At 38.7% G+C, this 22,904-nt stretch overlaps 1 protein-coding gene across 15 annotated transcripts in view; it reads right to left on the bottom strand.

The window, feature by feature from the left end:
* The window catches only part of LOC136832565 (sodium-independent sulfate anion transporter-like), a 132,154-nt gene that overhangs the window by 90,339 nt on the left and 18,911 nt on the right, over positions 1–22,904 (bottom strand). Inside the window, exon 1 of one of the 15 annotated variants that reach the window (XM_067093581.1) lies at positions 20,538–20,876. The exons of 11 other annotated variants lie outside the window; for them this stretch is intronic. In XM_067093581.1, coding sequence (XP_066949682.1) covers positions 20,538–20,550 — 13 coding nt within the window. In that variant the 5' untranslated portion in view covers positions 20,551–20,876. Of the gene's footprint in view, positions 1–20,537; positions 20,900–22,904 lie in introns of those variants that run through there. 3 more of the 15 variants (XM_067093580.1, XM_067093609.1, XM_067093606.1) reach the window with 3 other exon arrangements.

A 22,904-nucleotide genomic window follows, 5' to 3' on the forward strand; every position in this document is an offset into this window, starting at 1 on the left:
ATATATATATATATGATGGAGAGATTTGAAAATTTCTGGTAAATTGCTCTTTCCGGCTTAGCACCTTATCTAGTGCTGGTTTGATCTCTCTCTCTCTCTCTCTCTCTCTCTCTCTCTCTCTCTCTCTCTCTCTCTCTGCATGTATATATATATATATATATATATATATATATATATATATATATATATATATATATATATATATATATATATATATATATATATATATATATATATATATATATATATATATATATATATAGAGAGAGAGAGAGAGAGAGAGAGAGAGAGAGAGAGAGAGAGAGAGAGAGAGAGAGAGAGATTCATAATAAAATCATGCAAAAATCAACAGATCTAACGTAGCAGTTAAGCGTTATTTAATTATACTAAACATACAAGTCTACCTCCCATCGTTCCGGTATAAGCTTACAAATAAGTGTAAGCAAGAAGGAACATCTAAGTTAAGATTTCTTGTGCATCATCGAAGAATAAAAAAAAAAAAATTCTAGGACGCATACTTACTCCCATCTGTCTCTACTCCTATCTTCGTCCCCTTTTTTTTTTATTTATTTTGCTCTGATCACAAGAGGGTCTCCTGTTTTGTTGTAAATACTAATTTCAGAATGATATCATTGTCTCGATGCATTGAAATCTCTACAAATCAGGATAGATTTACACATAGGCATGACAGTAATTTAAGATTATATCTTCCAATAATAATAATAATAATAATAATAATAATAATAATAATAATAATAATGAGAATTAAAAGCCACAGTAGTGTTAAAAATATTTATGTACAAAGTTAAAAAAATATAATAATAATAATAATAATAATAATAATAATAATAATAATAATAATAATAATAATAATAATAATAATAATAATAATAATAACTGCGGTGTATGGCAACTACAATTACAACTCCCTGCTTTATCAACCCTAATGGAAGAACGGAATCTAATTTTCAAAGAACCTGATAATTACTGTACAGCATGCTTGCAAAGGTACTTCCTTTACCCTAACAACAGGAATACAATGTGTCCCTAGCATTCACGTACGATTTTGACAAACCAAAGCTACCCTGCGAGAAGTGACGTCACCGTCCACGGGTGACATTCAATTCTGGTACGGGACTTGTAACGGAAATCTCTGCGACAAGCACGAGAGAGAGAGAGAGAGAGAGAGAGAGAGAGAGAGAGAGAGAGAGAGAGAGAGAGAGAGAGAGTCGAAAATTCTCGAAAACTGGTTCAATCGCAAGCCTATTATGACAGCTGAAGAACGAAAAGGCGACCGTTATGCAACTCATCCGCCCAAGCTGAGGGTCATCCACCGAGGATCCTATTCTATTCTCGGCAGCCTCGGTTGAAAGGGAGAGTCTATCACCTTCTTGGTCTCTACACGTGTCTGTCCGGAGAGTCCCACAATCCCTGGATTAATCGGTTAGGCTTTTTTTTTCTTGTAATCCTTCACATATTCAAGCTTGGGAAACCTATCCTCGAGTCACTGTGGCCTAATTTCTGTAACCTGCTCATTTTAGATAGACGAGTCTGTCACTGCCCTCCAAGGCCGGTCCGCACTAGGAAACATTGTTTGGAAACAAAGTTTGCAAACTGTTTGAAAACAGTTTCTTGGAAACTGTTTGAAAACAGTTTCTTGGAAACTGTTTGAAAACAGTTTCTTGGAAACTGTTTGTAAACAGTTTGGAAACCGTTTCCAAACAGCTTGGAAACAGTTTGCAAACAATGTTTCCTGTCCAGACCTCAGCTGTTGTCAGAATGCCTGTTGGTGCAGTAGCCTCTGTATTTAACTTGGCAGTTTTAATGCACTCAAGGAGGGATAAGAGAAAGAGAAAGAAAAAGAGATGGGTGAGGAAGTTTTTAGGAAAAGGAGCGTGTCATGCTGACTTGCTTCCTTCTGGCGTGTATGTATATGTACATATACATATATACATATGTATAAGTATGAATGTTTAAGTGCATATATGTAGTTATATACACACATACATATATACACGTATACATACATACATACATACATACATACATATATATATAAGTACATTATACATGTGTATATACACATATACACAAAGAAACACTAAATGTTTTCCATTCTGGATGGGAAACAAATATACGGTAAAAAAAAGTGTTTCTAAACTGCTTCCAAACAGTTTCCAAACTGTTTGCAAACTTTGTTTCCAAACAATGTTCCCTAGTGTGGACAGGCCTTAAGAGATATCCTACATATATTCCACCTGTCTGTCCGTCTGAGTCCGTCAATTTTCCGCTCTTTCCTTCCGTCTATCCGTCCATCCGTCCATTAAGATTTAAATCTTTTTATAACGACATAGCTACTGAACTATTCAAGGCAGGAACTCCGGAGTTGGCATTCATACTCGTTTACTGATGAAACTGATGCATACTTTCTGATGAAACTGACGTGCAGAATGAGGTCAAGGTCATTCTTAGAGGTCGAAGGTCCAATAGGCATTGGCCGCACGTCCGGTCTCTTTCTCCTTTGGGCAAGGGCTGAATAAATACTGTACATCAGAGTGTCCGTCCCATCAACACGGCATAAATAAAATTCCCAAACTGACAATGAACCCACAGACTACGGGTGTTGACTTTGATTGAACTGAATGTAGAATTTAGGCCAGAGGCCAAGCACTGGGACCTATGAGGTCATTCAAGGCTGAAATGGAAATTGACAGTAAAAGGTTTGAAAGGTGCAACAGGAGGAAAACCTAGCAGCTGCACTAAGAATCAATTGTCAGGAGGGTGGAAAGTAAGATGGAAGGGAATATGAAAGGATGTACAGTAAATGGGAAGAAAGGGGGTGCAGCTAGGGACCGAAGGCACGCCGCAAAGAACCTTAATGACTACAGTGCACTACAAGAGGTGCACTGACGGCACTACCACACTACGTGTTGACTTTGAGTGCATTGAAGTACCTAAGCTTAAACAGGACAGAAGACAGATTTAGGATGAGAGCTCTGACCTTGAAAAAAAAAAACGCGTGATACAGCTGGAGAACACAATAAGAACCATATAGCGGCAAACTCTGTTGGCATTCCTCAAGGTTTTCTCCGCTGACGGGCGAGACCAGCACCACGCACGCGGAGGCACTGTCTTTCAATTTCGAGGGCGAAGGCGCTTTCCTTTAAATCTTAGCATTCAGCACCGAGAAGGGCAGAAGGAGCGGGGGGGCGCAACACTGCATTGAGATGTGGTGTGTTATCTTCGAGCTGCATGATAATTCTGGAAGGTCAGTTATCACACGCGAGGCCATTTTGCAACAGCTTTCTATTTCGTGAAATAATCTCAAATTGGGATTATCAATGATGACATTATCTAATCTGCGCTAAGGTATTATGTATCAGGATGTGATGAGAGTTGCGACAAGGATTGGCTAGTCTGACAGCTACCAAGGCGTTCACGATATGATGAGAGTTGTGACAGAGATTATCTAATCTGACAACTACCAAGGCGTTGAGGATATTATGAGAGTTGTGACAGATATTAGCTAATCTGACAGCTACCAGGGCGTTCAGGATATGATGCGAGTTGTGACAAAGATTATCTAATCTGACAGCTACCTAGGCGTTCAGGATATGATAAGCGACAAAGATTAGCTAATCTGACAGCAACCTAGGCGTTCAGGATATGATGAGAGTTGTGACAAAGATCGGCTAATCTGACAGCTACCAAGGCGTTCAGGATATGATGAGAAGTGTGACAAAGATCAGCTAATCTGACAGCTACCAAGGAGTTCAGGATATGATGAGAAGTGTGACAAAGATCGGCTAATCTGACAGCTCCCAAGGCGTTCAGGATATGATGAGAACTGTGACAAAGATCAGCTAATCTGACAGCTACCAAGGCGTTCAGGATATGATGAGAACTGTGACAAAGATCAGCTAATCTGACAGCTACCAAGGCGTTAAGGATATGATGAGAGCCGTGACAAAGATTAGCTAATCTGACAACTACCTAGGCGTTCAGGATATGATGAGAGTTGTTACAAGGATTGGCTAATCTGTCAGCTACCAAGGCGTTCACGATAAGATGAGAGTGTGACAAAGATTGGCTAACCTGACAGCTACCAAGGCGTTCAGGTTATGATGAGTGTGTGACAAAGATTGGCTAATCTGTCAGCTACCAAGGCGTTCACGATAAGATGAGAGTGTGACAAAGATTGGCTAACCTGACAGCTACCAAGGCGTTCAGGTTATGATGAGAGTGTGACAAAGATTGGCTAATCTGTCAGCTACCAAGGCGTTCACGATATGATGAGTGTGTGACAAAGACTGGCTAATCTGTCAGCTACCAAGGTGTTCAGGTATGATGAGCGTGTGACAAAGATTGGCTAACCTGACAGCTGCCAAGGCGTTCAGGATATGATGACAGTTGTGACAAAGATTGGCTAATCTGTCAGCTACCAAGGCGTTCAGGTATGATGAGAATGCAACAAAGATTGGCTAATCTATCAGCTACCAAGGCGTTCAGGTATGATGAGAGTGTGACAAAGATTGACTAATCTGTCAGCTACCAAGGCGTTTAGGATATGATGAGAGTGTGACAAAGACTGGCTAATCTGACAGCTACTAAGGCGTTCAGGATATGATGAGAGTTGTGACAAAGATTGGCTAATCTGACAGCTACCAAGGCGCTCAGGATATGATGAGAGTTGTGACAAAGATTAGCTAATATGACAACTACCACGGCGTTCAGGATATGATGAAAGTGTGACAAAGATTGGCTAATTGTCAGCTACCAAGGTGTTCAGGATATGATGAGAGTTGTGACAAAGATTGGCTAATCTGACAGCTACCAAGGCGTTCAGGATATGATGAGAGTTGTGACAAAGATCACCTAATCTGACGGCTACCAAGGCGTTCACGATATGATGAGAGTTGTGACAGAGATTATCTAATCTGACAACTACCAAGGCGTTGAGGATATTATGAGAGTTGTGACAGATATTAGCTAATCTGACAGCTACCAGGGCGTTCAGGATATGATGCGAGTTGTGACAAAGATTATCTAATCTGACAGCTACCTAGGCGTTCAGGATATGATGGCGACAAAGATTAGCTAATCTGACAGCAACCTAGGCGTTCAGGATATGATGAGAGTTGTGACAAAGATCGGCTAATCTGACAGCTACCAAGGCGTTCAGGATATGATGAGAAGTGTGACAAAGATCAGCTAATCTGACAGCTACCAAGGAGTTCAGGATATGATGAGAAGTGTGACAAAGATCGGCTAATCTGACAGCTCCCAAGGCGTTCAGGATATGATGAGAACTGTGACAAAGATCAGCTAATCTGACAGCTACCAAGGCGTTCAGGATATGATGAGAACTGTGACAAAGATCAGCTAATCTGACAGCTACCAAGGCGTTAAGGATATGATGAGAGCCGTGACAAAGATTAGCTAATCTGACAACTACCTAGGCGTTCAGGATATGATGAGAGTTGTTACAAGGATTGGCTAATCTGTCAGCTACCAAGGCGTTCACGATAAGATGAGAGTGTGACAAAGATTGGCTAACCTGACAGCTACCAAGGCGTTCAGGTTATGATGAGTGTGTGACAAAGATTGGCTAATCTGTCAGCTACCAAGGCGTTCACGATAAGATGAGAGTGTGACAAAGATTGGCTAACCTGACAGCTACCAAGGCGTTCAGGTTATGATGAGAGTGTGACAAAGATTGGCTAATCTGTCAGCTACCAAGGCGTTCACGATATGATGAGTGTGTGACAAAGACTGGCTAATCTGTCAGCTACCAAGGTGTTCAGGTATGATGAGCGTGTGACAAAGACTGGCTAATCTGACAGCTACTAAGGCGTTCAGGATATGATGAGAGTTGTGACAAAGATTGGCTAATCTGACAGCTACCAAGGCGCTCAGGATATGATGAGAGTTGTGACAAAGATTAGCTAATATGACAGCTACCACGGCGTTCAGGATATGATGAAAGTGTGACAAAGATTGGCTAATTGTCAGCTACCAAGGTGTTCAGGATATGATGAGAGTTGTGACAAAGATTGGCTAATCTGACAGCTACCAAGGCGTTCAGGATATGATGAGAGTTGTGACAAAGATCACCTAATCTGACGGCTACCAAGGCGTTCACGATATGATGAGAGTTGTGACAGAGATTATCTAATCTGACAACTACCAAGGCGTTGAGGATATTATGAGAGTTGCGACAAAGATTGGCTAATCTGACAGCTACCAAGACTTTGCATAAAGTACAATTCAATTCACCTTTAATTGAGCTTATATGGCTGAGTCACGGCCAAGTACTTAGATGGTTTACTGAAGCCTTAAGTGGATTTTCCTCTACTGAAAGACTTTGCCTGCAAGGTTTTGGGAAAACACTTGTTGTGTCGAGAGTTTTACGAGTCAGCTCGGCAAACCTCAACGTGATTTGCAAAGTCAACGTTTCCAGCACTTCTTAAAGGATAAACGTTTCGAAGAAATCAATTGTTACAATCTTGAACGAAATCCAAACTGTTTAATGAAATTCGAAGAGGCGTGACCGAGCGGTTTTCATCGAGACGTGAGGAATTCAGAGACTCGAGAGATGAAGAAGATTTTTATAAAATATCTTGATGAAGGAAATTTTAAGGCTCTGAAATGAGATGCTTCTTGAGTGGTTTTCATCAATGGCTCTAGAAAGGCGGATGGGCGACTTTCAATGAAATCTTACTGGGAAACAAATCAATATTCATTACTCTTAAACTCTAAGAAGAAATTGAGCTTGAATTGACCGATTATGCTACTAAAACTGGCGTCACAACATCTAGGTTATCGACGCCGTGATAAATTTAAATAGAAAACTAAAAACAAATAAGTTTAAAAAGAATTTCATAACTAAAAATATGTATGTACATAATCACATTTGTTCGAATATACATGTATGATAGTGTAAATAAACGTCCAGAGTGTTAGTGTATTTCCTAAGTTCTGGTGCTCTTAAAATTCTCGGTAGAGCTTCTTAACCATTTCCTCACCAATTTAATCTTGTGGAGAATAATTGTTCTCGGCAGCAAATCATGGAAAAACAAGAGAAGCAAAAAATGAGTAACTACCTGGGTATTTCCTGCTCAACATATAAATGTACAAGCCAATTTCTTCCTATAACTCTGTAATTACTTTCAAGGAAGCAACTGGGCCTGTATATTTATATAACTCTGTAATTAAATTCTACGAAGCAATTATCTTGTACATTCACATTCTACGCAGGATTCACCCCAAATCGTCACCCTGTCTGCTTCTCGCGCCCGTTTGTATATGAGATCTAGTGCTGAGGGAAATTTTGCACAAACGTTGATGACAAAATGGCCTGAAATGCTTTACCAGGAATTTTAAGCGCACTAAAACTTTCGTAAATGCAGTTCCACGGTCTCAGTATTTATTTACAATTCACTCTATATGTTCACGCTCAGTTTCTTCTGAATCAGGTTCCAAGTTTATTGAATTTTTCTCTCCTATCAAGACTTCACTGAAATTTTAACATTCGCCTTTCCAGAGCTCTTGAATTTAACGGCTCACCGCATCTATTCCCAGATCCTTAAATTCTCCTTCATCAATATATTCGATATATATCATTATCATCTCTACAGTATCTGAACAGTACACATCTAGTAGAAACGAATGGAATGGAATATAGAGTATAGGCCAAAGGCCTAGCACTGAGACCTATGAGGTCATTCAGCGCTGGAAAGGAAACTGAGAGTAGGTAGGTTTGACAGGTGTAACAGGAGGAATACCTCGCAGCTGCACTATGAAATAATCGTTAGGACAGGGTGGACAGCAAGAGGGAAGAAACATAATATGAATGGAGGTACAGTAAAAGGAATGAAAGGGGTTCATCCACTAGAAAACGTCTCCGTCACGCCTCTCAGAATTTCCTTAAGCAGCTGTGTCACGTTCAGGATTCTAACAAATTGTTTCTTCAAAATACTTCAGTTTATGAAACATAAGGTAACTTTAGGTGATTTTTTGCCTTCCACTTTGATTCCTCAGTTTCGTAAGTATAGTTTTGAAATTTCAAGTTACATTTATTACTGAAGTTCCAGTTTTATTAATTTATAGAACAGGTGGTCTTTACAAAATGTACCTAAAATTAAATGCATGCAAGGACAGGGCACCTCACTATCAGGATTAAAAACAAAATGTTGACAAGCACGCCAGGCTAAAATGGTTCGCAGTCGCAGACTGTACGAAGCCCCCGAAAGTCAAAAATTGTGAGAAAAACAAGGGATGAAGTGTATTGTGCTGTATTCGTCAAGTTTTGACAAATAACGGCCTATAGCTGACCCTTAAAGAATAAAGGAGTACTTGGAATAATCCGTCAAGGACCCACAGAATGAACATGCACACGTGATTGACAGGAACCACGAAAAATTACACCTTAGAGGGACATGATGAAATAAAAATAAAGAAAGGTGTTTGAGGGATGCAATTATCGTCTGAATTCCAACACTGATTTTACTAATGTATAAACCAGGAAAAAATGAAGGTAGTACCGGCTTATTCAACAAATCTAATAAGTGTCAAAGAGAGCATTTTTTTTATGAAATTTCAGTTAAATAATTAGTAATTAAAGAAAACAAAATCTATATATATATATATATATATATATATATATATATATATATATATATATATATATATAATATATTATAAACCACGTTTAAAGAAACTTATAAAACATCAAGGAACACCCAATAGTAACATGACATCGCCTCCAGGCCAGAGAAGCTAATTTTCATTATGCAAATCCTTTGTTAATCCTATCCTCTATGCGTGAACCTAATCACCATACGGCTGTACGAAGGATAATGGAACGCAATTAAGTCAGATTGTCACATTAAGGGTGGACGTATCCCCCAAATTTTGGTAATGTTACTGTAAACAGTGCTGATGACGAATGTCGAACTTTACTAATACATACATACATAGATCATATTATATATATATATATATATATATATATATATATATATATATATATATATATATATATATATATATATATATACATACATAATTTATACATTTTTATGTATGCACGTGACCGTCTCTCATCCGTTGGTAACATAACTCTTAAGTCTCAAACTGGAAAGACGATACCTACTGCCAATTTTTTTTAACAAGAGGAAACTTGTAGAAACAGAATTCTACTGTGGCCGTTTCAGTACAAAATAAATTATACAAATGGGAACATAAAATTAAACTCCCAACTTTCCTACTTTTCCTTCCATTTAACTGCAAGTTCGATGTTCCCTTCCGATCCCCAAAGCACATCAGAAACCGGAGCAAAGGTATAGAGCAGTGATTCTCAAACTGGGTGACACAGACACTGCCTAGGGGTGCCGCAAGATTGCCATGAATTTTGCCTTGGCTAGATCATCTCAATGAACATTTGTATAAAAAAAAAAAGTTTGTAGAAGTCTTCTTCAGTGTGTCCACTCTAATTACGTTTATCTAATTCTTCTGATGTACTCTTTGTTTGTACAGTATATTTCTGCATGTACGGTATGCGTATTTTGATTTGGGTAAGGATAATAATTTTGTTTATTAAATAAGAAGTTAATTCATGCGATATGGTGGGATGGTGAAGAAGGGGGGTGCTAAGGTAATGATTACATTAGTTAGGGTGCCATCACTAAAAAGAGATGGAGAACCACTGGTACAGAGGCTAAGTGAGGCCTCCACTATAGACCCATAATAGGAAAGGGAGGAGCATCTATGAATGCAGAAATACTATTCTTCCACTCCGCACGGCGCACGTGGGCCTCCGTCAACTGTTTTAGGAAAGTAATCATGATTTCCCGGATGAAATGTTACGTGCGATGCCTTTCGAATGAATTGAACTGAATGTAGAATTTTGGCCAAAGGCCAAGCACTGGGACCTATGAGGTCATTCAGCACTGAAACGGAAATTGACAGTAAAAGGTTTGAAAGGTGTAACGGGAGGAAAACCTCGCAGTTGCACTATGAATCACCTGTTAGGAGAGGGTAGAAAGCAAGACGGAAGAAAGAGAATATGAAAGGAGGTACAGTAAAAGGAACGAAAGGGGTTGCTTCTAGGGGCCGAAGGCACGCTGCAAAGAACCTCAAGTAATGCCACCGCATGAGGTGCACTGACGGCACTAACGCCTACATTTATTAGGTCCACAATCTTGTACAACTTTCACATTTATTAGGTCCACAATCTTGTACAGCTTTTACATTTATTAGGAAGCTACTAACATTTACCACGCTTTCAAAACATGGACGAGAAAGCCAAGGTTGTCCCCCAAAGTTTTCTTTGGCATAACACTACACCTCAAACTTTTCTATGGTTCAAGATGCAGGCAAGAGGCATGTTGAAAATTACATGGAAGCTCCAGTTGTTGTAGTTGCAAACACACTTGTGTATACCCACATGTGAATTTGTTAACTAACTCTAAAATGTTACATTCACTATACTTTTAGATAAATTATGCTGCTTACACACATTGCTCGGTTGTATTCTAACAATAACAATGGATCAGGATCTTACTCAGTTGTATTCTGACAACAACAACGATGGATCAGGATCTTACTCAGTTGTGTTCTGGCAATAACAACGATGGATCAGGATCTTACTCAGTTGTATTCTGACAATAACAACGATGGATCAGGATCTTACTCAGTTGTATCCTGACAATAACAACGGTGGATCAGGATCTTACTCAGTTGTGTTCTGACAATAACTACGATGGATCAGGATCTTACTCAGTTGTGTTCTGGCAATAACAACGATGGATCAGGATCTTACTCAGTTGTATCCTGACAATAACAACGATGGATCAGGATCTTACTCAGTTGTGTTCTGGCAATAGCAACGATGGATCAGGATCTTACTCAGTTGTGTTCTGGCAATAACAACGATGGATCAGGATCTTACTCAGTTGTATCCTGACAATAACAACAATGGATCAGGATCTTACTCAGTTGTGTTCTGGCAATAACAACGATGGATCAGGATCTTACTCAGCTGTGTTCTGGCAATAACAACGATGGATCAGGATCTTACTCAGTTGTGTTCTGGCAATAACAACGATGGATCAGGATCTTACTCAGTTGTATCCTGACAATAACAATGATGGATCAGGATCTTACTCAGTTGTGTCCTGGCAATAACAACGATGGATCAGGATCTTACTCAGTTGTATCCTGACAACAACGGTGGATCAGGATCTTACTCAGTTGTGTTCTGACAATAACGATGGATCAGGATCTTACTCAGTTGTATCCTGACAATAACAACGGTGGATCAGGATCTTACTTAGTTGTGTTCTGACAATAACTACGATGGATCAGGATCTTACTCAGTTGTGTTCTGGCAATAGCAACGATGGATCAGGATCTTACTCAGTTGTATCCTGACAATAACAATGATGGATCAGGATCTTACTCAGTTGTGTCCTGGCAATAACAACGATGGATCAGGATCTTACTCAGTTGTATCCTGACAACAACGGTGGATCAGGATCTTACCTCAGTTGTGTTCTGACAATAACGATGGATCAGGATCTTACTCAGTTGTATCCTGACAATAACAACGGTGGATCAGGATCTTACTTAGTTGTGTTCTGACAATAACTACGATGGATCAAGATCTTACTCAGTTGTGTTCTGGCAATAGCAACGATGGATCAGGATCTTACTCAGTTGTATCCTGACAACAACGGTGGATCAGGATCTTACTCAGTTGTATCCTGACAATAACAACGGTGGATCAGGATCTTACTTAGTTGTGTTCTGACAATAACTACGATGGATCAGGATCTTACTCAGTTGTGTTCTGGCAATAGCAACGATGGATCAGGATCTTACTCAGTTGTATCCTGACAATAACAACGGTGGATCAGGATCTTACTTAGTTGTGTTCTGACAATAACTACGATGGATCAGGATCTTACTCAGTTGTGTTCTGGCAATAACAACGATGGATCAGGATCTTACTCAGTTGTATCCTGACAATAACAACGATGGATCAGGATCTTACTCAGTTGTGTTCTGGCAATAACAACAATGGATCAGGATCTTACTCAGCTGTGTTCTGGCAATAACAACAATGGATCAGGATCTTACTCAGTTGTGTTCTGGCAATAACAATGATGGATCAGGATCTTACTCAGTTGTGTTCTGGCAATAACAACGATGGATCACGATCTTACTCAGTTGTATCCTGACAATAACAACGATGGATCAGGATCTTACTCAGTTGTGTTCTGGCAATAACAACGATGGATCAGGATCTTACTCAGTTGTGTTCTGGCAATAACAACGATGGATCAGGATCTTACTCAGTTGTGTTCTGGCAATAACAACGATGGATCAGGATCTTACTCAGTTGTGTTCTGGCAATAACAACGATGGATCAGGATCTTACTCAGTTGTATCCTGACAATAACAACAATGGATCAGGATCTTACTCAGTTGTGTTCTGGCACAATAACAACGATGGATCAGGATCTTACCAGTTGTGTTCTGGCAATAACAACGATGGATCAGGATCTTACTCAGTTGTGTTCTGGCAATAACAACGATGGATCAGGATCTTACTCAGTTGTATCCTGACAATAACAACGATGGATCAGGATCTTACTCAGTTGTGTTCTGGCAATAACAACGATGGATCAGGATCTTACTCAGTTGTGTTCTGGCAATAACAACGATGGATCAGGATCTTACTCAGTTGTATCCTGACAATAACAACGATGGATCAGGATCTTACTCAGTTGTGTTCTGGCAATAACAACGATGGATCAGGATCTTACTCAGTTGTGTTCTGGCAATAACAACGATGGATCAGGATCTTACTCAGTTGTATCCTGACAATAACAACGATGGATCAGGATCTTACTCAGTTGTGTTCTGGCAATAACAACGATGGATCAGGATCTTACTCAGTTGTATCCTGACAATAACAACGATGGATCAGGATCTTACTCAGTTGTGTTCTGGCAATAACAACGATGGATCAGGATCTTATTCAGTTGTATCCTGACAATAACAACGATGGATCAGGATCTTACTCAGCTGTGTTCTGACAATAACAACGATGGATCAGGATCTTATTCAGTTGTGTTCTGACAATAACAATGATGGATCAGGATCTTACTCAGTTGTATTCTAACAATAACAACGACGGATCAGGGTCTTACTCAGTTGTATCCTAACAATAAAAATGATGGATCAGGATCTTAACCAACTTTTTTTTATGGAACAGGATCTTAACCAACTTTTTTTTATGGAACAGGATCTTAACCAACCTTTTTTAAAGTTAAATTTTAAACATTGATATTATTGTTTTAGAGCTTTTCCAGCTTTTCCCAACCTGTATGTTTGGAGAAAGGTAGTTATTTCATCCTTCACTTTCTTTTTCAAGAGTACAGGAGAGATTACATAAACAAAGACAGTTAGCCTTTGTGAAGAAGGCTGCTTGGGCTAACCATCTACAGATACAGAGCCAGTTGTCGCATTATTAACCTGCTATTCCCAGTTGCTTAGAAGTCTCAAAAGCGCAAGAGCGTAAAATTTAAAGCGAAATTCACAAGCGTGATGAAAAGTAGACAACCTTTGCTCTTTTCAGAACTCAAAAATCTCGCCATTAAGCGGAATTCTCTGCACCTATTTCATAACTCCAATGCGTACTAAAATTCTTTAAAAAAGTTCTACTTTGCAAATCCCCCATCCCATCCTCAATCCTCTTCCTCTATTCATTCCCCTCCTCCCTCCCCCTCCCCCTCCCACTTCCTCTCCCTCTCCCTCTCCCTACCCACGCTGATGCTGATCACGCATCGAAGATATGAGCAGAGGAATTTTTACATCAATCAATCATATCACTCTAACCCATTGTATCAATAATGGTATGGCAACTGGTTACTTAATTCTAATGGACTGGTTGCTTAACAGTAATGAATGACGTCACGATAACAAGCCAATCACGATACGACTGAATGATGTCACAATAGTTTGATTTCAATTCTCGTACGCCATATTTAAAGTTCCGTTCTGTGCAGTGTGGATGTTTACCTCTTAAAATAATATAATAAATATAAATCAAAATAAAATTTGTTGCTACATAGACAGCTGCAGTTAATAATAAGAATTGAGTGAGAACCAACGATATGAGCAAACAGCTGATGGTAGTAACATCATTCTCTCTCTCCCTCTCTCATATACACAAACACAAACCATAAAACCCAAAACAGGTAACATGTCCGAAAAATTCCAGACCTAACCACAAGATTTTTTTTCATGGCACTATATCTCACAACTTTCCCCAAAATAACAAATAAAAATTAAAACATTATAGCCAAGAGGCATAATCTAAAAATCTTATTAAAAAAACTATTTTTTTGGGTAAAAGTATGTGTTCCCTTAGGTGTTAACAGTCCAAAATCTGGACTGCCCAGGGAAAAATACGAATAATACATTTAAGCTAACTAAGAAAGGTTAGGCCTACGCAGCGTTCGCTCATTACTTTGCTGCAATGTAAACAAAATATATCAAAATCATGACTAAAACTAATAGCAATGAAATACGAGCATCAGTGGCTGACTATGCATTTATAATCACCAAACCTCCTCTTAAACAGCGAGCATTATCTCTTTGTCAGACTTAAAGCTTGCAGAGTTGGTACTAGCGAGTAAAGACTTTAAGCAGTGTGAAACAAAACTGCCCTGGGGTAGAGCACAGAAGTATTCGCCAGCAACAGGTTCGGAATCACGGACAGCAAAATTTTTCGGAATCACGGACAGCAAAATTTTTCGAAATCACGGACAGCAAAATTTTTCTGAATCACGGACAGCAATATTTTTCGGAATCACGGACAGCAATATTTTTCGGAATCACGGACAGCAAAATTTTTCGGAATCACGGACAGCAAAATTTTTCGGAATCACGGACAGCAAAATTTTTCGGAATCACGGACAGCAAAATTTTTTAGTATTACTGTTTATTATTTTGATATGTTAGACTGCATAGAATTTAGACCAAAGCCCAACCGCTGGGACCTATGAGGTCATTCAGCGATAAATGGAAACTGACAGTAAAAAGGTTTGAAAGGTGTAACACGAGGAAAACCTCGCAGTTGCACTATGAATCAATTGTTAGGAGAGGGTGGACAGCAAGGTGGAAGACAGAAAATATGAACGGAGTTACAGTAAAATTAATGAAAGGGTTGCACCTACGGGCCGAAGGGACGCTCAAAAGAATCTTAAGTAATGCCTACAGTGCACCGCATGAGATGCACTGACGGCACTAATCCCCTACGAGGATTTTGACCATTATTTCCAAAGTCAATTAATAGAGATTTTTATTTATGCAAATATGTAATATGGTAATTTTGAGTATCCATTTAACAATTCGTTTAAACATCAATACATTGGGTGTTCAATACTTTCCCTAAAGAGTGGCCAATTTTCAAACGCTTCTTTTATTAGTTATTATAATACTTTCAATATCTATCTCGTGTTCGTTTGTGACGCGCAAGTTATTATATACGCATTTGTTCTGGTCACCTCTCGACTATCTGTTCGTATCTGCTAATTTTATCTGTTCGTATCTGCTAATTTTATTACTGTGATAAAAATGAGAAAACAATAAAAATATCGGTAAAAACTGTTATCACAATTACATTACCGTAATCTAATCTTCACAGCTCACTGAAAAAAAACTACCTGAACTACTAGATCGGAAATTACCGGAGAACGAGAGTCAAACCCTCATAATTTCAATGTTAGTGTAAAACTAAATAGAAACATACTACACACAAGGCTTTTTCGAAGTTTTCCAACTGAAGTATGAAGACGCGGATACTAGAAATACGGCAATATGCCCCGAGGGCGGGGGGAAAATGTTCCAGCAATATTCACTGTTGTATTGTCTAGGTTTCTTAGCCGAATGCGTTATGCTGGACAGTCACTCTTGCTGCAACGACATTCACCGATTCAAACTGCTTATTTCGTGTAACTTGACAAATCACGACACCTGACAAGTATAGTTTCTAGTTGAAAGTCCAGAGAGCTAGAAGATAATCGTCGCAGTCAGCCGTTCTTTCTAAGACCTCACGATGACAAAGAATATCCATATCGAAATCACATCATTTATCGCCTCTCATTGCCAGTGTTCTGTTACCGATCGAGTGGAAGATGAGAACAGCTGACGAGAACGAAAGTTCAACTCTTTCTCCCAACCTCAACTCTCTCGGAATATAAAAGTAAGAGGGGGTCATTTCAGCTATCTTAGCAGTATCAAAATCACTAAGCCAGGTTTAAGCAACAGCTTTTTATCAGACTTAGCATTTACCATCTCTCTGATGCAGTGTTGTATCATGTCTAAGTGGAAATTTACAAAGCCACATTTCAAGACTTTTATATCTGTAATCACGATCAGTACTTGGTGTTGTTCTCCCAATTTCAGCATGCACAGCTTTGCAGTTTCTCGAATTCACCAAAGGTTCGGTATCCTGACTTTTCTGTCTTGTACAGTTCATACACTTGACCTAATCTGAGCTACGATTTATACACTTGGCCTCATCTGAACTACAGTTTATACACTCGGCCTCATCTGAACTACAATTTATACGCTTGGCCTCATCTGAACTACTATTGATACACCTGACCTCATCTGAACTACAATTTATACACGTGACCTCATTTGAACTACAATTTATACACTTGACCTCATTTGAACTACAATTTATACACTTGACCTCATTTGAACTACAATTTATACACTTGACCTCATTTGAACTACAATTTATACACCTGACCTCATCTGAACTACAATTTATACACTTGACCTCATTTGAACTACAATTTATACACTTGACCTCATCTGGATTACAATTCATACACTTGCCCTCATCTGAACTACAATTTATACACTAGACTTCATCTGAACTTAATTTATACACCTGACCTCATTTGAACTTAATTTATACACCTGATCTCATTTGAATATTCTTTTACTGCATGACTACCACCAAAGCTATCACAGACTCTATCAACACATGTGAACTAGCTCTCCCTCTCAATATGTCCTTACCTCTGACAGCAGAAACTGGCTAGTGAATACCTGTCACGCATGTTATAAGTACTCGACCGTAACGTAACATGATACCCATTATCATGAATGGCCCTAAGAATTTCCGGGGGACATTTTAGGATGACATAGGTAGTCAGACTTACAGCAGGTATCTCAAATAAAAAGCTTATCTTCTTATTTACTTCAGGGATTGACTGTAGATAAAATTCTGTCGGTTAATGCACCAACCACGTCATCATCTTCCTCACTATCAACGTTACAAATCACTATAAATTTTTTTTATTTAAGTTTTCTAATATTTTTGTTTCAGCACTTACCACCACGTTACGCATCCTAGAAGCTGTGATATCTCTACAGTCTGTAACAGAATAACTGAACATTACTTTCAGAGGTAGACCTCGCATCAATCACTGGAATATCTTCAAAGGCATTTTATACTTCCCTTTCTTCTCAACACGTTACTTGAAACCATCGTAGATCTTATTGCTAGCAATGTCTTTTCTTTGAAATTGTCGGCTTAAGTTTCTTCTCAATATTAAGAGCAGTCATCTTCTTCCCTTCTTCACTGCAATTTTCATCAGTTCCACCTTCGTTGTGTTCAGCAATTATAGCATCTCGCTCAGCAATAACTGATCTCTTCTTTCTGTATTTCCTGTTATCTACTGTAACTTCTTTCGAATGAACACCATATTCTTTAGAAGCTTGAATTTCAAGTCAATGGCCCCTGTGATCTTGTTCCATATGAACAGAGTTTATCTTCGTAATAATAATAATAATAATCTCTTTATCTCGTATCTTCATTTCGTCCCTCAAGCACAAGTACTACATTTTGCCTTGATTCGTATTTATTCATGATTATGCAATTTATCAAAACATTCAGGAGAGAACCGCCTCAATCTCCCGATGTTATCATCGTCTGCGCCATTCTCATAAAAAGCACGTTTTTTATGATACCACTCATCACGTTCACATACCACCCGAACCTTATCTTCTCCTTTATCAGATTAACAAATGTGACAAACCAGCTTTCCCTTTTTACTAGCCAAGATGCAGTATAACCGACTCCCCGTATTTTCTACTAATTGTTCCAAAGACACTGAAAAGACAGATTTGGTTCGCCCGATATACAAGAGCAGAAATCAGGTAGGTTCGCACTCTGCAGCAGCTTATCAAATTCCTGTGGTTATGACTGGTGATTGGTAGGCCCTCTTCCTCTCTGCATAATCGTTGTAGACGATATACTTGAAAACAATCCAAGAATCTTAGACCTTGCATTCAAGGACTGCAGGTATTATCTCAAACGTAAGATAAAAACTGTTATACAGAGTGTAATTACCATTTTTTTTTTTACATATCAAATTTTGAATTCTGGACGACGCAGATCCTATCAGTAAACCAAAAATCACACGCTGTTTACCCAATATCCCAAATCTAGTTACAACCTGATCCCTCTATATCATAGGTGACTGATTTCATTAAATTCAGGAACTAAGGCACTTTCAGTGGACCAACAAGTTCGAACCTCAAAATCAGGAGACTCAACAACCAACTGCAATATTTTGCTCAAGAATCTTTTCCTATCACACACAGAAGCCGGTTTGGGTTACAAAGTCAAGCCTCATCCGAAGGTATGTTTAATGGGCATGTCTTTCTGTGGCACACACATATACTGTTACAGAGGTTAAATATTTCATTTTAATCTCCCAACATTGAATGTAGGTAAGGCATTCTCACTCAGTGCATGAAGTGGCATCCAGGGATTGGAAGGTAAATCTAGATTTCACGTGGTGAGAGAGGACAAATAACAAGATAACATGGCTTGGACATGTGGTGAGAGATGAAGAACAATATAATATGGTTTGGACATGTAGCGAAAATGGATGAACTCTCAGTCGAAAAATAGTAAGTTATGGAAGTGGAAGGACGAACAGCGATAGGAGGAGCCCGGGGAATCAAGGAACACGGGCACAGATGAATTCAAGGCGTGTCTGAACAAGACAGAAAAAATCGCGGGAAAACATCACACTGAACTCCAAAGAGGCTAAAACAATTCGACACAGGGTGATGCGACTATATATATGCACGATCATGAAAAGACGGACCGACATGTTGTTCAGCTTTGAAGCATTTTGACAGTTTATGTAAGATGTTATGACAAGTCATGGATCACCGCTGTTTTCAGATTACATCATCATTTACTGATAATGCGGTAGGCTAATTTTAGAAGGCAAAAGTAAAAACGTTTTTCTGACTCAAAATGTGCTTAGTTTGGTTTAAAAGACAGACACAGCAGATACAGACACACATACACAAACGCACAAAACACACACACACACACACATATATATATATATATATATATATATATATATATATATATATATATATATATATATATATATATATATATTAACTTTATCACATACACAATTGTTCTGTGCATTAGTAGAATTACTAAAAGGACTTCATTCAAACTGGATGGTATCTGATGGAGTATTTATTCAGAAAAGTTACGAGCTTTCTTGGACAAACAGTCCACATTACCAAGTATATATTATATATACATATATATACACAATCTTGGGAATAAATGCTAGAATGACTGAAGGGTTTGTCGAGTCAATTCTCCTTTATGGAAGTGAAGGTCAGACGTCGATTGCTATTGCTGAAACTGCTGAAATGAACGGTGTAGTGAATACGGAAAAGGAGGGCTGAAAGGCTAAGAAATAAAAGGTTACAAAGTGCCAAAAGGATCAGCTTAGGTTGAAAGAAGGATCGGTGCAAATCGAGGTGATCTGAACTCGTGTGGAAAATGGGAGCTCATGATAAAAATTTATAAGTGTGAAGTATTGTATGTATGTATGTGTATATATATATATATATATATATATATATATATATATATATATATATATATATACACACACACATATATATATATATATATATATATATATATATATATATATATGACATAGAGGAGTGGGCCAACTGCAAGAGAACGTATCACATTCTTAAAAAATGTCAACCCCTTTTAACAGCCTTCAAGCGCAGGACAGGAAAGAAATAATGATTACAGATACCTCAGGACCCTATCGGCTAATGTTCAAATCCACATTAACAGCATTAGTCACAATCCAGGAGACTTAATGACAGAGAAAGATAAAGAGCCCTAATAATGAAAAACGTTCGTCCCATTACGATAATCCAGCGTAAACTGCAATCGTCGCCGTAATTGCTAAATTGTGCCTTGCTAATTACTCCTGTACTGATGGCACAGAGGGTAATTAAGTGAGGTAATATTAATGAGAGAGAGAGAGAGAGAGAGAGAGAGAGAGAGAGAGAGAGAGAAAGCGGAACGGATCCTAGTACCATACATAAAAAAAAAAAAAGGGAATTGGCGCGGAGCACCGGCAATCAACAGCACTCACCTTTTTCATCCATGGCGGCGGTTGTATGGAAGAAGCCTTGGGCTAACCGAACGAGTTCCCCAAAAACCAAACAAGCGAGCGCTGCAGAGGAGCCTCGGCCTAGGAGGAGCAGCAGCACCAACACACACGCACACTCTCTCACCACTGTTACCTACTACACCTGACGCTGCTCACTGATCTAACAGCGCAATGGACTAACTCTTCCCTTAGACCATGGTCCCGGCCCTTATAACAGTGACGAACGTACGCACGGATATAACCGGCTCTTTGAGATTGGGATCTTCTCTGGAAAGGGCGAAACGTGTGTGTGTGTGTGTGTGTGTGTGTGTGTGTGTGTGTGTGTGTGTGGGACAGGCACAGGTGAAGCATAAAAATACGAGATGGCTAATTTCTTCACGAACACTTGGGTGCATTAATGAACACGGGCCAGGATAAGCAGATAGGAGGCTGGTACTCATTGATAAGACAGTGCATAGAATAGAACTTATCAAGAATCTTAGACTGATAAGACGAATTATCAAGGTTAGATGAGGGCTACGAAATCAAATGATTTAAAATTATATATATAATATAATATATATATATAATATAATATATATATAATATATATATGCATATAATATATATACATATAATTATTTTGGTGGCAATTTTAAAATAATTATGAAAAACGTTGTTAAAAATACGGTAATACGCGTAGGTAGGTGGTTAAAACATTTAAATGAACTCCCTTGAATGTTTTTTTTTTTTTTTTAGCTGTTCTGACTATGATGGTGATTCCGTTGTTTTCTCTCTTGTTATACAAATTATTCTAATCAGTTGTATTCTGAGAGAGAGAGAGAGAGAGAGAGAGAGAGAGAGAGAGAGAGAGAGAGAGAGAGAGAGAGAGAGAGAGAGAGAGAATGATGGTTCTATTTGTGCTACTTTACAAAAAATGTTGATTCTGTTTTTGCTTCTTTACAGAAAATGCTGATTCTGTTTATATTACTTCAAAGAAAATGTTCATTCTATTTTTGGTACTTTACAGAAAATGTTGATTTCCTTGATAAAATTAGCAACTGATCTCTGCAGTCCATAACAATGTCCAAAGGTGACATTCGACTTGAATAACAAGTACAGTGACAGAATTAAAAAAAAAAACGACTCATATGTTGCACGTTATTTTGAGCAATTGGACACTTGCGAGAATCTATTTCAAGATGGTATTCTGGGCTTCCACCTCCAAGCATCACACTTTATTCACTTATTTCATGAAATTTAGGCTGTCAAGCCAAGCACTGGGGCTCTTTCGGCAGTTCACCGCTTAAGACAGTGAAGAGGAGGAGTTGGAGGTGTAGGACAGCTAGGTAAAGCGATCCAGATAATAAATAAGATGAAGTACAAGGATCTTAAGGTCGAACTGGGGAAAAAACCCATAGCTGCACTGAGAAGTATTAGTTGTAAGGCTGGACAGCTAGACTGAGGGCAGGAGGCGGCCATGGAGGTTACGTAAAAGGATAAAAAGTGGATGCAGCTACGGGCCGAAGGGACGCTGCAAATACCCTTTAGTAATGCCTACAGTGCACCACATGAGGGACACTGACGACACTATAGCCCCTATGAGCATGCATCAAACATTACCTGCAGTGAAGTGTTAACGAACCTGACGTAACCTTCCCTATGGGCATCTTTATCTTTATTTTTTTTAAATCTTGACCTTGGCAACCCTGTGCTCAGGAAAACTAGTCGTTCGCGGCCTTGTCATGAACTATCCTGAACTATTTCACATAAAATTAGTCGATCTTGATCTTATCATACGCTATCTTGATTGCAGTCAATTTTGATTCGAGCTCAGACAAATTCCAGTAAAATTGTGACCTTATCAAGAACTATCTTTTGGTCGGCATAAGTAGAGTAAAAGTAACTCTAACTAGAACTATCTTGAGCTATCTTGACCTTATCAACTGCTATCTTGAGCTCCAGGAAGCTACAGTCAATCTCTACCTTAAAATCTGCAATGAGTTCTGGAAAACTGCAATTATTATTTATCTTGACTAAAGCTATCTCGAGCTCAGGTATATTAGCCATTCTTGACCTTATCAACAGATATTTTGAGCTCAGGAAAGCTTTCAGTCAGTTATGACCTTATCAAGAGGTATGTCGAGGTCAGTAAAATTACATTACATCTTGGTCTTATCTAGAGCAATCTTGAGTGCAGCGTAATTACAATCGATCTTTACCCTATGAAAACTAACATGTTCATGAGAACTCTAGTTAATTCTCACTTTATCCAGATTTATCCTCAGCTCAGGAAAACTCGTGATTCTTGACCTTACAAACAGCTACTTCCACCTCAGAAAAACTGCAAGTAATCTTGGGCACAATAAA

This window comes from Macrobrachium rosenbergii, chromosome 50 (genome assembly GCF_040412425.1).
Source record: "Macrobrachium rosenbergii isolate ZJJX-2024 chromosome 50, ASM4041242v1, whole genome shotgun sequence".
Classification (NCBI taxonomy): Eukaryota; Metazoa; Arthropoda; class Malacostraca; order Decapoda; family Palaemonidae; genus Macrobrachium; species Macrobrachium rosenbergii.